The sequence below is a fragment of the Fringilla coelebs genome (assembly GCF_963513975.1).
Source record: "Fringilla coelebs genome assembly, chromosome: 6".
Lineage (NCBI taxonomy): Eukaryota > Metazoa > Chordata > Aves > Passeriformes > Fringillidae > Fringilla > Fringilla coelebs.
Window position 1 is genome coordinate 12,773,888 of NC_140034.1, and position 16,500 is coordinate 12,790,387.

General features: G+C 35.9%; 1 protein-coding gene across 3 annotated transcripts in view; it reads left to right on the plus strand.

Moving 5' to 3' along the window:
* The window catches only part of SETD3 (SET domain containing 3, actin N3(tau)-histidine methyltransferase), a 61,345-nt gene that overhangs the window by 14,699 nt on the left and 30,146 nt on the right, over nucleotides 1-16,500 (plus strand). For 2 of the 3 annotated variants that reach the window (XM_084207775.1, XM_084207776.1), the window contains exons 2-6: nucleotides 8,518-8,627; nucleotides 10,259-10,351; nucleotides 13,359-13,507; nucleotides 14,553-14,625; nucleotides 15,135-15,391. In XM_084207775.1, the coding sequence (XP_084063901.1) occupies nucleotides 8,525-8,627; nucleotides 10,259-10,351; nucleotides 13,359-13,507; nucleotides 14,553-14,625; nucleotides 15,135-15,391 (675 nt within the window). In that variant the 5' untranslated portion in view covers nucleotides 8,518-8,524. Of the gene's footprint in view, nucleotides 1-7,973; nucleotides 8,053-8,517; nucleotides 8,628-10,258; nucleotides 10,352-13,358; nucleotides 13,508-14,552; nucleotides 14,626-15,134; nucleotides 15,392-16,500 lie in introns of those variants that run through there. The other variant, XM_084207777.1, reaches the window with a different exon arrangement.

The following is a 16,500-nucleotide window of genomic DNA, read 5'->3' on the forward strand; positions in this document are numbered from 1 at the left end:
CAGCTAGCCTATATTTTCTATAGAATAGAGTGTTCAGATTAACTAGCAAGAAGGAGCTGCATTTGATGGGTGCAAGTTGTTTTGGGTGAGCAGAAGATCCTATGGCACCCTCTGTTAGTTGTGTTGTGCATCAGACTGATTATAAATACAGCATATTGTCTAGAGGAGCACATGCATCAAAGCTAGCTCTTCAAGGAAATTGTGTGGGTTATGGCTAAGGGAAACATAAATTCACATTGTATTTTATGTGGAAAAAATATGGAGTTTTCTATTATTAATCTTATTTGTGCTTTCTTTAGGTCATTTTTATCAGCATTGTCATCAGTGTTACAGAAATACTTCAGATCCTATTGAAAAAAAAAATTGTTATTATTCCTCTATACAATCACAGAAGGTCCAACTTCCAAAAGAGCTTGCAACTTAAACAGAAGAACCGAGACATGCTGGAGAAAGAAAATACACAGACAGTGAATTGCAATGACATTTGTATTTAGAACAGATTTTGGGATAAGTTTGTAGAGGAAGTGGAAGAAAAAGGAAAAGGCGGTCATGGGAGCAGAGAATTAATAGCAAGAAGAGAAGGGGTGGAGTACATCAAAGATGAAAGAGCTGGGGGGAAAGGGATTGAATCAGTAACTAATTAGTCATTTATTTAGTGGGAACATTTAGATTAATACCTTAGGAGTGATGAGAATGTTAATGTGGTTTCCAAGTGACATGATGTAGGTGGTTTTCAGAAGAAAACATAGCGTTCATTGTAAATGTATAAGCTGAATTTTTCTTAAAGATCACAGATCTCTTCCTCCACCCACACTGTTCTTACACTTCTTGATTTCATCTATTTGCTATGAAATGTATTTGTCTTTTTAGCCACAGTCATGAGATTCAAGTTTAGGAGAAAAAACCAAACATGATCAGTGGAAGCAAAAGATCACATTCTGCGTAGAACTGGTCATATCAAGTGTAAAATTGTGTTCTCCTACATACAGATTAGAGAGCTCCTGTCACTTGCCTATAAGCATTAAGTTTGTCCTTTAAGACCCTGGCTTCTTAACATATGTTGATGTAAGAGATGATACTCTTCCCTCTCTGAAGCAGAGGGGAAAAGGACTTAGGCTAGGCAGTCAAGCTAGAAAAAGAAATTGCAAGCCTCATTTGTGTGCATCCCACTCATCTGTCCTCCCTTTTGATGCAGCCAAGGAATGTATCCCACAACCACCTACAATACTCACCTCTCCTTGCTCTTTGCATGGCTTGAGAATTCCCCTGTCTTCTCGTCTGCCCTTGTTTACCCATATGTATCTTTCTTATACAGATTCTAGATCTGCACCCCTCTGCCATCTGTGCCCATGTATGCCAAGTAGATGCATGGAGTGGTAACTATTATGTAATGAGAACATAATGTAGTTAATATCTACAAGGATCTGAATTAAAGAAGATATAATATTAAGATACTGTATTGAAATGTACTGAGTCCTTGAAGTGAAGTTGAACTTGGAAAGATAACTCTTGCTGTGGGAATTCCTAACTTGGTTGGTAAGTAAAAGTCTGGCAAATTTTTGGGTAGCTGGTTTACTGCTTTGTAAAGTAAAAAATAATAGCTGAAGCTATTCCGAGTCCTGGAAGAGACGAGGAGGGTGACAGAGCACTGCAGGGATTCTGAGGCCATTGGAAAAGAAAGTGACATACACATCCAGAAGAAATCAGACTTCATGTTGTCTGCATCATGTAGGATAAATTTTTTAAGTCCAGCACAGTTAAAAATTAACGTAGTGTTTACTTAGCTCAATGATCATATTCACAGTTTTGTAACAAAGGTTGCAACTTGTATTTTTACCCAGTTAGAGAGGGGGAGAGGTAGGTGTCTTTGTAGTGCTCAATGACAGATTTTTTAATTTTTTTTCCTGTCAAACCTGACTGCAATTCTATGTAGCGCTGCAGTGAACTGGGGGGTTTGTTAATGATTAAATGGAAGTTTTTTTCTGACCTATTATTTGGAAAGATCTGTGTTTTATCGTGCAAAATTGGCATTGCTTCCTTAAGGAAATGTGGTCTTGTGATGAAGTCAAACTCTCTTATACCAGAAGTATTAGGTTTCTTAAATAGAATGCTAAAGCAGTCATGGTTATTTTTTAAATAAAACAACAAAAATGCATTCACTTGGTGGCAGTTCTTTAGTACTTCTGAGGTTTTGTGCAGACTTCTCATGGTTAACTTCTAAAGCTGTTAGGTAAACATGCTCACTTTTTAAAGCTGTAAGTCAAAAGGAAGCGTATTTTACAGCTCATTAAGATATTATTATTGTGTGTGATGTGGAAACCAGTTCAAAGTCTGACCCAATACTGCTCTTTGATAGCTGTATTAGAGAGGGAGATGGATCACTTACATCCCTGACTGCCAGTTTTGGCATGATTCTCTTTGTCAAGCCAGCTGATACACTATATTTGGAAATGTGGCTGTGTTCTGTATTACTAAGCTTATTCGTCATTGCTGTCAGTGTACTCGCTCTTTGGAGAATGCTTTCAGGAATTTTCAGCAATGTTCATTTGAAAGAAAACATGGCATAGTACTTAAAAGCTCTTCACCAGAATAGAGCCAGAAAGCCAAACTCAAAAAGAAAAAAAAAAACCCAAACTGCTTTTCCACTGAAATGTGTGCTGCTTCTTCAGACATCCATAAAGTTTGTGGTTCATCTGAAGGATTTTTTGGTTTGCTTCTCCCCATATAGTACTGCTATATTTTATATATATATGTCTTTTATATGTATATATTGCTTTTTCTGTTGTCATGCAGGTACTGCCAAACACCTCTTCTTTTTATTGCTGTGTCAAAAACAGGGTTCATACTTTCTTTCTAAACAATAGCTGTAGTCACTTACAGGAAAAAAAACCTTTTTGTCTGAAATTTTATTTAATTTAAAAAATATGCTGGTTTTCTTTTTCCCTGAAGTTAAAAATATTTCGTAGAATTCTAGGATTTTTTTTTTTTGAACTGAACTAAAATCTGTTTCATGAACTGAATTATGAAGTGTAGTTTCACAAAGGAAGCACATTCACGTTCTCCATATTGCGTCTCCCACTGTGATTATAACCCTGCTTAAATACAGCAGTGCACTCCTTAACTAAACTTTTTTCCCAAACATGAAATTAGATGAAGTGTTCTGTTAGATTTCAGAAGTTTTGAAAAAAACATTCATAATCTATTTTTAAATTATTTATTTTATAAGATATAATGTGTGACTTTTTAATGGTACATAGACTTTACAGTGCTGGTATTTGGAATTCATTTTCTAGACAGCTATGTGTAGCAGCAAATCCTTTCAAATTATGGCTCTTGCTAAACAATACAGCTGTCAAATGCATTAGGTTTAAATAGTTATATCTGTTTCATGTAACTGAACAGTGAATGAAGATGAGTATGTAGGAAGTAGAAACCCATTTCCTGATTGGGAATTGGATCCAAAAGTGCAGTTTTGATCAAGGTAGATGATTCCTTAAAAGGAAATACTTCCTTAACCAGATATCCCAAGATATCAGTCTGATGGTTTTGCTTTTTTTTTTTGTGCGTGAGAGAGACTTGCTGATTTAATCGTGCATGCAAAATATTTTCTCTGTAGAAATTCTGATGGCTAAGAAGCAATAGTTAGACAGGATGCATATATCAAAGGAGAGAGCAGAGATACTTGCAGAGCTTATTTCATATTCATATATTGGTAGCAGTATACTGAAAAAATGCATTTCTTATTATGGTGCCATCAATCTTATGAGTTGTGTTCAATGAGCTTGGGTTTTTTTCTATGGTATGTTTGCTGTGTGTTATTTGAACAGCAGTAGTAGCTGAGACCTATCTCATATTAGCCTTGAATTTCTTACTTGTGTAGACCAGATTTCAGCTAGATTTCTGGTTTTGACCTCTGATTCATCTAGGGTGGCAATATAAATTCAAAGCATTGTTCAAATTTTCCTTTTCCTTGTATTTGGGAAGCTGAAGTTCACGTCCTCTGAAATCAGCTTTATCTTTAGACATAATTCTTGCCAGTACTTTCATTGGAATAATAGATTTTTGCTACTAACGTGTTTCATACAAGGAAAAATTCAAAAATTAATGCTGACTGCATACTATATTTGAACAGCTTTATGTATTGCTGTATTGTTTTTCTGAATCCACAATGGCACTTTTCATGTGTCCATTTATAATATGTGCACAGTTTTCTTTGGTTTTTTTCTTCTCATAAATATACTGATGTATGTTTATATTTCAAGCAGATTATTCCTCTCAATACAACTTTAAAAAAAGTAATGGAAAGAAAAAAGCATGCAGTATATTGGTGGTTGTTTATATAGAACATTTGCTAAGATGTTTTTCCCCAGTTTATTGATCAGTTAACTTGCTTCATTCTTGGAAATGAGAAAACAAAATCCTTCAAAATAATTTCATTTTTTCAACCTGCATATCTTAATACTTATGAGTATCTTGATCGAAACCAGAAGGAAAGACTGTATAATGGGAAGACCATGAAAATAAACTCTAAGTTAATCTTTTGTTGGTATTGTTATTTTTTATCTTTGTCTCACATTGCATTATGGCAGGTTGACCTTTTATATGGATCCTATTTCCAGTGAGTACTATTATAAATTCAACATGGATTACATAATGAGCATTACTGCCCCCTGCATCTGTGCTGAAAAATATTAAGATATATCAAATGTAATTGTTTGTGGTAGAACAGCACCTTTCAAGGGGATGTCCTTTGTTCATTCACAAACATCAAGAGATGTAATCAGATAGTGGTCCTCACATTCAATCTTTGAGATCTCTCCTTCCCAGCTACATGTGTGGGTTTTCATGGTAGAAACTGTATTGGGAAAGTAAGTTATGCAACTCAAGGGGGACTGATAAAATTAAGCAGCACAGGTGGGTTGTTTAGGCCTCTGACATCTATCTGTCAGAGAGTGCTAAAATCAGGGGATGTGGATATGCCCCAGGACTTCACAGTTTGTGTCTACTCAGAGCTAGTTTTGTTCTTGTGCTATGTTTAAGGTCGGAAAATGAAAGACTCAGTTTCTTTGCCTTCCCTTTGGAAAACACCTTATAGTTTTGCCTTACTTCCCTTTTATGAGGTGTTGCTTTTCAGTCAGTTTTGAGCTCCTTTAATTTTGAGTTAATAAGTTAACAGTGTTAATTTAGCTTGCTTTCTGATCATTCAAAGTTACAATTTAAAATAAACCTTGGGTTTGGTAGCTTCTTGTTCTCTCTAATCTTAATGGTAAAGGAAAACAGCCAGATTATATACCTTTCCTACTTGAATTTTCAGCTGCTGGTCAATACGTTGCAGTGTTAATACCAGTTGCCAAAGAACAAAACTTTTTGGTAGCATATAAGAGGAAACATGTAATTTTGGGTCAGCTAACTACACTGACTGAGGATAAAATTATTCCTTTTATATATACAGGAACACCTGGAGCCAAAAGTACTGCTTCACTACAGTGATTTTTGCATTTTATGGATGTTACTGTGGAATGTGTTGTAACTTAAAGCTGCTGTGGCTGTGGTGATCTTGATGACTTGAGCAGATGTTTGAAATCTTTGAGACGTCTGAAGTTGTGGACATGACTGTCTCTCTCCCATCTCACTGCAAAATAACTGGGCATAGAATCTTCTGTGCTGTACAGGAAGATATTATTTATTCTATAGACTACATAATAGACGTGAAGACTTCAGTTGCAATAACATGTGGAATTGTAAGGAAAAAAAGTAGATCTGGAGATTGAGAGGCTCCATTTTTTTGCTTTAGCTTCAAAGTTAAATCAGGTTGCTTAGGGCCTTGCCATGTCAAATTTTTAAATTCTCCAAGGTTGCTTCAAGATGCTGTTAAATCTCCATCCTATTCAGTGCTCAACCACCCTCAGGGTGAGGAGTTTCCATATGCCTATGTGGAATTTCCTTTGAGACATTGTGTCTGTTGACTGTTGAGTTTTTGCTGTGTTTTCCAAGAAGAATCTGTCTTCACCTGTTGCATAATTCCCTATCACATAGATGAAGGCGGTAGTGGACTCCCTTTCATCTCCAGACTGAACAAATGGGGTCTTTCATTTTATGTGTTAGCCCTTTTAGTGGCCTTCCTCTGGATGTGCTTCAGTTTGCCAGTACCTCCTGCTTTGTGTGGCCCAAAGCTGCAGCACTGGATATGTGGCCTCATCGCTGCAAGCAGAAGGAAATAATTGCTTCTCTCTTGCTGTTTATGTTGTTGCTTATGCAGCTCAGACTGCAATTAGTTTTCACTGGTTTATGGGTGCTGGCTTTTGTTAAACTTGCTGTCTCCTAGAGTCTCCAAATCCTTTTCTGCAGACCTGCTGCTGGTCCAGTCTGCAACTGTGCTGTATATGATCTTTTCCTTCCCAAATGCAGGATACTTCTCTTTGTATAACTTAACAAAGTCACTTCTGGCTTCTTCCTCCAGTTAGTTGCTGAATGCTGGTCCTGCCCTTCAACATGTCGGCTGCTTTTCCCATTTTATATCATCTGTAAGTGTGTGAAGATCCTTTCTGTCCTAGCATCCAAATGTGGTGATTATTGGCTGGTGTTGTCTGCTGAGAAATACTGCACCTAATCTGTGGGCATAAAGGATTATGGACCAAAACTCTTTGAACTTCATGATTCAAGGAATTTTTTGCCTGCCTATTCAGTCAATGTCTCCTCAGTTTGAGAATTGAGGTGCTATGGGAGATAGTGCTAAAAACCTTGCATAACTCCAAGCACTGGCAGCCACCAATTCTCCCTATTCCATGAAGCCACTTACCCTTCTGGTTAAGGCAGTGCAGGGTTTGCCTTTAGAAGTCTGTTTTCTGATTCCAGTCACATTTATGTCCATCATGCCTGGAAATAATTTCCTTTTGGAACTCATTCTACGTTTTGTACAGCAAATGAGCTGAGACTTACTGTTTTCTAGTTCTCTGGATCTTTTATTCTCTGCTGCCTTCGCCTTGCCTTTCATTTGCATTTTGTTTGTTTGATTTTAAGTTACCATGACTTTTCAAAGAGGGTAGCCAGCAGCCTTCCAGAGACATCAACTAGTTTTTTCAGTACTTTGGGTGTTTCCCACCTGATCCTACGTACTTGCATAGGTCCAGCTTACCTAGATAGCTTTTTGATTTGGTTGCTCCTCTCTCTCAAACTTTGCTAAATGCAGAAACATGGTAAACCTGATAGCAGCCCTTGCAGGTAAAGACAATGCCCAAAGTGTCGGGTGTTTTAACTTTTTCTGTACCTTTTATTACTAGGTAGCTTCCTGATTTAGCAGCTCAATTACATTTTCCCCAGAGTGTCTTCTGCTCAAACAAGCTTTGGTCTCCCTCTTTCATCCTCTGCTTGCCCAGACAGTGCATCTATACTCTCCTCCAGTTGCCTATCCCCAGTTCCAGTTTACCTATGTTTCTGTTTCATTTGAGCTCTGTCAGTGAGGAGTCCTGTGTGCAGTCAGCTGGCCTCCTGCTGTGTCTGCTGATTTTCTTTCATGTTGGGAAGGCTTGTTTGGTGCTCAGAGAAGAGAGTCCAGGAAGATGACTGGCTATCATGGACTCATTTGTAGCCTCTCAAGTCATTCTGCTTACCATTCCCTGAGCAAGTCCCAGCTCTGTCTACTGCAGTGAGTGCAGAGCCTTTAGTCTGCTTTTTTCCTTCCTTTCTTTTCTCAAGACTTATGCTACGATTTCACAATTACTGCATCTGAGGCAGTTGGCTGTCTCATGTGTAAGCAGTTCTTCCTTATTCATGAGTACCAGATCCTGCTCAGCCCCTCCTCTAGAAGGCTGTTCAGTGCCAGCATCAGAAATTGCTCCCAGTGCATGTGAGAAATTCCCTGGATATTTCACACCTTGCTACAATGCTGGTCCCAGAGGTGTTGTGTGATTTAAGTCCTGCATGCGAACAAGGGGCACTGAATATTGGAATATCAGCCTAAGATCATGTTCCATTTACTTTGGGAACTGAAAATAAGTTTTCTTTAACTAGTTGCCTTGAATCAGAAGAAGCTGCAGCAAAGATATACAGATGGTATTTTGATTTTATTTTGAAATGGAATACTTAATTTTCAATTCATTTTGAATTACTATGTAACATACAGTCAAAATACTAATTCAGCTGCTATTGGCCATGCAGCTGATGAGATAAAATAACCTGGTTTTCTATAGCCTGAATACTTTGGAATCCATAATATTTGTTCACAACTAATGAATTTGCATGCGATTAGAATAATTTTTCTTTTTGTCTCTAAGATTTCTGGTTTCTAATTGCCCTGAAGTAATTAATGTGCAACTACATTAAATATTGCTTCAGATTGCACTGTACAGCTCTTATGTTCAGGCCATGCAAATAATACTTACACGTATATATGTGCGAGAAATAATTTCTCATTCTTTTCTTTTTCATGTGACTAGTGAAAGAAGATCTTGTTCATTCATGCTTATCATATTCTTTTTCATTGTAATTGGTGACAGTGTACTGCTTAATCTGTTTTAGTTGGAAGATGGGGAAGAAAAGCCGAGTAAAAACTCAGAAGTCAGGTACAGGAGCCACAGCGACAGTATCTCCAAAGGAAATGTTGAATCTAATTAGTGAGTTATTGCAAAGTAAGTTTTGTTTTTATGCCTCTCTGGGAAAAGGGGTGCTGTGCAAACCACTCAAAAATATTTTCTTGCTGAAACCAGTGACTTGCATTTTTTCTGTAAGTGGCCAAGCTTGCTATTTCAGAGTGCTTAAAGTAGATCCTCTGAGATATATACTAAACTGTCTCTGTTAATATATGCCATCATTGGCTTATTTAAATGGGTATCTATTGGACAGACCATATTTGTGGCAGCATTTAGCTTTTCATCTGAATACAAGCATAAATACTGGGTGAGATTAGATTTTTAAACAACCAGATAACTTGGCACTGAAGCTTTTTCAAAAATGTTTTTCTTGTAAACTTGAAAAATTACACTGTTTCTATTTATCACTTGAACAGTACTTTGAACTGATACTAGAGTAGGGAAATTAACCATCGGAAGCAATAATACAACTCAGTTCAACTGCACAGATTTTTTGTTGCTTAGATAAATTTGTTGTTGTTGCTGTTTGGAAACTTTTCGTAGTACTTAGATCTTGTGTATAGACCAAAAATTGTTTCACTTGTTGAGGAACTTGGAACTCATCCATTATTTCTAGTAAATATGAAAAGCAGAGCATAATTTCATACAATGATGGTAAAATACTATTGACTCTTTCTACTGTCATTAGTATCTGTGCTGTGATACAGTTATTTTTGAAACAGAACTCCAGATTTTCATATTCTGGAAACATCTAAGTTTTGCCTTAGAAATATTAAAATTTTTCTTAGCATTGCTCATGAGGAGGAGACAAGGAGTTGGCAAAGCAGTTTGATGCTTATGCTACAATTGGCCTCTGCTTTGCTACCAAAAATAAAATGTGGATCTAATTTGCTAAGCAAAGACAAGTATCAGCTGTTCTTTTTGTCAAGCTTCCATATTTTATTCAATGCTAAGGTTTTTCAAATCATTTGAGCAAGGTAATCTTCAGCTGTCCACTTGGATTTACATGGCTTAGATCAAGAAATCCGCACACTGACATTTAGATTATTGGCAGAGACACTGTGGATGTAATCTAAAGCTGAAGCATGGCTTTGTGTTCCTTTGCTTGTCCCTGCAGTACTTGTGCATTTATGAAAACAGTAATGACTAGGCAGGTCAAATGTATGTACCAGCAAATTTCTCAATTATTTAAGGTATGCTCAGTGCTATTATCTGCTTTCATTACAGCAAGAGTGATGGCAAGCAGGGTAATGTAAACAGAGTGCTTTGCTTGAATTATTGAAAACTGACACTTTTTTTGTTGTTTGTCTTATCTGAGATATTATTTACTTAATGGCCTGGTTGTTTTCTTTCTTTTCTTCCCAGCATTTTAGACATTTGCTATTTCTTAAATCTGAAGGAATAGTAAAAATAAAATAAGTTATAGTGTTAAGATTTCAAAAGTCTAAATTAATTACCTGTCATTTAATGGGATGTTTATAACAGCAGAGATAGTTTTATTTGCTGTGTAAACATATTTGAAGGACAGATAATACTGAGGTTCTGTTAAGTCACTGTGAAACCATAATTCTGAGGTTCAAATATATATGTGTCTGTGCATATATATATATATCTATATGTGTATGTATATATGTAATGTACTAAATTAAAGAAAACATTTTTATTTCCAGAATGCAGCAGTCCTCCGCCAGGTCCTGGTAAGGAATGGGAAGAATATGTACAGATCCGTTCACTGGTGGAGAAAATCCGCAAAAAGCAGAAAGGTAAATGTGAAACACTTTCAGGTTTCTGAAATGTTCAGGTGGGCTTCACCACTGGCATTAACCATTTTAATACTCAGAATTCTGAACGATTATCACAGACAGATAATCCTGTGAGAATTCTGTCTGATAAGTAGAAAAAGGAGCTTGAGATTGTCTTCTCATCACCTTCTGAAGGACCAGAAATAACAATCGTTAGAGAATAATAGGCTGCCTTGGTTCCTGGTTGCATAGTCTGCTGCTCTGCCTCTATAAATCTGAACATTCTAAAGTTAAATTTGTAACTGTTTTACATTAAGGCTTTACTTGGATGTTGAAACAGTTTCAGTAAGACAACATCAGGACATCAAGTGATGACAAAAGTATGTAAATGTACAAAATAAATGCAGCAGCTAATAAGTCTCTCTGCTCTAAATGATGCACATAATCAAAATAAAGAAATTATTGTAATATCACAGTTCATGAGGAATTTTATTGTCAAAGTTTAAGGTATGTTTTTTTTTTAATACTAGATCAGTTTTCTTCTATTATGGAATGTAACATCTTGCTGTTGATAATAGTTCTTTTTATATTAAATTTTATATTTGGAAGCATACTCTAAAAAATCCTTTTCATATAATTTTAGTAAAAGTAACCTCTTTTATGACAGATATATTTTAATGACTGAGAATTAACTTGCAATTAATAGATTTGGGCTGGATGTACCTGAAAAAGTCCTAAACAATTCTTTCTTCTCTGGTATTTATACACTTATAGCAAGAGAGCCAGACTACATATAAATGGAGCTCAACTAGTTCATGGTGTTACTTGATAAAGCAAATACTTAAGAGGCTTGAAATTTCCCTTTTGCACCTGTTTTTAATATATTTTGAGTGATGCAAAAAGATCTTACTCCATGAAAGGACTTAACACACCTCATAACATCAGTTTTTGGTAGAGGGTGTATGGAAGAATAAAGGTTGCTCTTTCAGTGACTGCATTCTGTAGTGATGTAGATGTGAAGTTGGTTCATTTTTAACTGTGCCATGACTTCTGTAAACTTACTGTACATGTGCAGGTTTTTATGAAGTAATATATGTGTTAAAGTAAGTCATAATTCAGGTTAATAAGAGCAGAGTTTGAACTGGGGCTGGCCTCTCTGAATCTTTGTTCTGCATCAAAAAGATTAAACTATCCACGGGGAAGATGCTGCTGGCAGAGTTGGTAGAATTAGTGTAACAGTATCATGTTAATAGAGCATAGTTTTTTCTTTGGAAGATACAAAACCTACTAACCACACTGCTATTGACATGCAAGTGTCTTTCCATGTAACATTTTACATACATAGTGAGTAGCAATGGTGTGGTGTTTTTCAGGACTATTTTTAATAGAACATAATAGTTAATCTCCAGAGTTTGCTAACTTAATAATGGCTTTAGATCTAATAATATATAATTAATATATATTGCCAAAAATCTTATACTTCGTGCTTCTCTTGACTAGAACACGGTGTTGCAGGATGTGAACTAGAATAATCTTCAGTATAGAAAACTCTTAATTCGAAAACTGAGTATTTTTAATTTCTAAAATTTTCCTTGTTTGACTCATTAGCAAAATCTTAAATAAAGCTAATTTTCAATATAGATTTTCATCAGTACAGCTTATTTTGTTCCATGTAGAAACTATTATTCCCCAATGGTGCTTATAACTTAAAGGAGCTGGTCTTCTCTCTAATTTGGAAAAAATTAGGATGTATTGGTGCACACTGTATATGAGGAACAGCAGTAGAATTTTAGAGATGCTTAAAGAATGGTCCCAAGTCCAAGCTGGATGTTAAAAGCTTCCAGTAGTCTTATACAGCAGCAAAAGCTGGAAATCAAAAGAGCAAAATCTTGGACAGTGTAAATACCTACCAAGTTCTGTAGAAACCATGCAACTACTCTTACTATGTTTGTTAGGGCATTATATTCCAAACAATACTTTGCAAATGCTTAATAAATTTTTATAATGCATCATCAAAGATGAGAGTTTTAAATGATACTTGCACTTCTAAGTTAACTACAGATTTTATTGGTTCTGGGCCTTGAAATGCAAAATTTGGAGGCAGGAGGGGGATATTTTAAATGCGCTAATGCTACTTCCCTAAAATAATTTTAATTTCAAAATGTATTTTATTCCCCGTGCTTAGCCAAAATATCTTTGGCTGATGTCATCTTGCTGATGACATTTTGTCACTCATAAAATGGCCTGAGCATTTTGGGGGCCTTTGGACACTTTTAATGTGATCTGATTCTAGATTTTGCGTTGGAGAGAACAGAGACAGGCAAAGAGGTACAGAAGGAGCTGGCTGAGTATAGCCAGGAACTATTACAGAGAGATTCAAATGAATTCACAGTAGAAGGCTGAGGAAATGAATGAGGCTTGTGATTTCACTGGTGGACCACATGCTGTTGGAGAAGCAAAGTGTAAAAATTTGGATGAGCTCTGTGATGTCAGGAGGATGATCCTTAGATAGTTTAGATCTATCCTTAGATATTTTAGTAGATCCATATGCTACAGGAAAAGGCTAACTGTCTTGTATGTGAAAGAAGAAACTCAAGATCTGCTTATCATCAGTTGCACTGCTGAATTAATGAAATTGCAGCTTGCCTCTCAGATTCTTCCTTGTCTGTATCAACATGTTGTGGTGATTGCATTTATCATTGATATTAAGACTGGAAATATTTTGGCTTTTATTAAAAGGGAAAGAAGAGGAGAGTTTCATATTTTGTTACTGTTTAGTTTGGGCAGTTGCATTTTTAAGATGACTGGTAAGCCATTTTGGCACAATAATGAATTTGATGAAAATTGGGTATGACATTTATATAATATTGAGTAACACTTAACAGAGACCAGTTCTGACTCAGCTTCTTCAAAGTAGCACTGCTGTGAGATAGCAGATAACTTTTAACATGGGCTTCTATACTGAGCTTTTTTATCTTTCTGGATCCTCTTATTTCTGCATTTGTTTTTCAATAAATTGTGTATGTAGGTTTGTCTGTTGTCTTTGATGGAAAAAGAGATGACTATTTCCCTGAATTGATAAAGTGGGCAACTGAAAATGGAGCATCCACAGAGGGTTTTGAAATAGCTAACTTTGAAGAGGAAGGATTTGGTTTGAAAGCAACAAGAGAGATAAAGGTGAGCATGTGAACATTTGACTTACATTCCAAACACAATTTTCTAATCTATCTGCAGAGCTCTGAAATGCTCACCCTTTTCCCCCTTTTACCTGCTTATGCTGTTCTGAAACATTGTGTGCTTGAGAATAACATTATTGATAAATTAGAGTATTATTTTTGATGGCTACTGATAGTGCTGTGAATTTTTTATCAGTCTTTTAGACTGATGTATCCCTTTATTCCATGTTTTCTAACTATTTAGTCTCTTCTTTCAGGTCTCTTTTAAAGAGCTGAAAAAGTTTTTGACTGAAAAAGAGGTATTTGCAATACCTGTTTTGTTGCCTCTTCATTCATGTCCCTTCTTTTAAAGAATTGGTCTTTTTGTCTCAGAGGCATTTGCAATACCTATTTTCCAGTGAAAATTAAAAAAATCCCCAAATTGTGATAATTGTAAAGGATTTTTTTTATTGTCAGATAAGGAGTATAGACACACACAGAGTTAGGTAACTGTTAAAAGGTAAGAATTTAAAATTGTCTTTCCATTCCCATCTTTAGGTGGGAAGTAGGTTTGAAGACCAATCAGCTGTTGTAGAATCACTATTAGAAAATGAACCCAGTATAATCATTTAAGAGCTTCATTAGCACACAGTTAATACATTGATAAAAATCCTGAACAGTTCTTCTAGAATAAAAACAGCCAATATGAAAAAACTCTACTGTGAGAAAATATGTGATGATATAATTATTAGCAATATAATGTGTCTGGTAGCTTTAAGGTTGTGTTGTACATCTTAGCAGTTCCAAAATGGAAGGGCTTTATTTTGTATCTGAGTGCCTGTTTTAAAGCTTTGTGTAAAGCAGATTGAAATACTGCTTACCACAATATGAAACAAAGGTTGTTTGTTGAATTTGCAGTGGACTAGAAGGAAGAATTTAGATTCAGAATAATTTTGATTTTAAAAAAATAATACAACTTGTAATTTAAAGTTGGTATAAATTTGAGACACTTGGCATATAATATAAATGCTGGCTGACCCTCTATTGCATTTCTTTCCTTTCTGTAGGCTGAAGAGTTGTTTCTGTGGGTTCCTAGAAAACTGTTGATGACAGTTGAGTCAGCTAAAAATTCAGTCTTAGGTAAGAGCACAAGGAAGTTCTTAAGAAAGAAATTAATATTTATGGGATCTTTCAGTAGGAGACTTTTTTTTTTAGCTGATCTTCTTTATTACAGGGCTTGCTTATCATGCCAGCCATCGGGTTTGGAATACTTGGAAACTTGAAGTGTCAGTGGAAAGAATTTAATTTCCCAGTTAGTTTCTGGCTGAGTGCACTGGATATCTTCCACAAGTGTTTGTGTTATTCTGAACATGTATTATGTAGCTTGTATAGTACTGGGAGATAAAATGTTCTGAGGTATTGAGAATATTGTTCTAGTTTTGTCATGCAATTGTACACGAGCCATTTGCTGTGTCAAAAATCTTACAGTATAATACAGTGTAGGTAGCTAAATATTTTAGAAACCCGAAAAGCTTTTTCTTTTTTTTAAGTGCTTACCTGTTATTTAATCATGTTAATTTAAAGTAAGTCTAGGACGATATTTTCCATGGAGAATCAATTTAGTTCCTCACCTTTCTTGTTTAATTCAGGATCTCTGTATTCTCAAGATCGAATTCTTCAAGCCATGGGCAATATAACATTGGCATTCCATCTCCTTTGTGAGCGAGCCAACCCCAACTCTTTCTGGCTGCCCTACATCCAGACTCTCCCCAGTGAATATGATACTCCTCTCTATTTTGAAGAAGATGAAGTACAGTATCTTCAATCAACTCAGGCCATACATGATGTTTTTAGCCAATATAAAAATACAGCTCGACAGTATGCCTATTTCTACAAAGTCATTCAGGTAAGAATCTTAAATGTAGTATATACATGTTGTTCTCATGATCCTTATTGTGGAAGGTGTGAAAACAGTGATGCTGTACAAGTATATTGCTCTTGAAAGTCTGAATCATTAAAGCAATTTCTTGCTGGTTTTTTGAACTGCTATTGATATTTTATGGTTCTGTAGGCTTGTAGATATATAAAAATGTATTTAGTTGGTTGAGAGAAGTGATTATTGCCCTTTGTTTAAAAATGGGTGAGGCTTCATCTGGGATACTGTACAATTTTGGGCCCACCAGTGCAAAAGACACATTGACAAACTGGAAACTTATTGACAAACTGGAATGAGACCAGAGGAGAGCTATTAAGATGCAATTTGCTTCAGCCATTTATCTGTATAGGAGACTAAGGAATCTGGATTTGTTTGTTTTGGGGAAAAGGAGATAAGGAATGATCCTGTCACTGCTTTCATCTTGCTGCTGTTAGCCCATCTCTAGAAGTTTGTGGGTTGGAAACTTTTCTCCATGACCTGCAGAGATCTACAACCTATGCATGCCTGTATGATTCTTTGAAAAATGTGTAGTTTGCGCTTAACAAAGTAAAATTATAATTGCTAGTTGACAGAATAAAACCATTGCATATGTTGTATTTCCAATGAACTGGATTAACTGTTGTTTTCTGTTCTATTTAGTGTCATTTTTTTGATTACTTTCAAATACAAAGATAAACCCATCTGGTAACAGTTAGGGTATGGAGAGGCTTGAGATGGGTGAACTTTTCATTGTGTTCTGAAGTAATGATTTAAACCAAGTTTCTGACAGAACTCTGTTAGTCGGACTGATATCTGGGTAGAATGTTGTAAATGAATGTTGATGTGTTGTTCTCAAGTAGAGCTCCATGTCCAAAGATTCAAAGCTTTTTGTGGCACAATCTGTATAAAAAAATGTATGGCTCTATGTACTGAATCTCCCCAAATGTGTGATCTAGAGATATTTTGTTTGGCCATGAGAGAGGTCAGAAGACACAAGGCAATTGTATTCTCCTTTAGTGTTACCAGAGTTCCAAAGCTTTTCTGTCAACTGTTTTAACTTAACAAAAGTTACTTTATTTTGTGTAGCTGTTTGGTGTTTC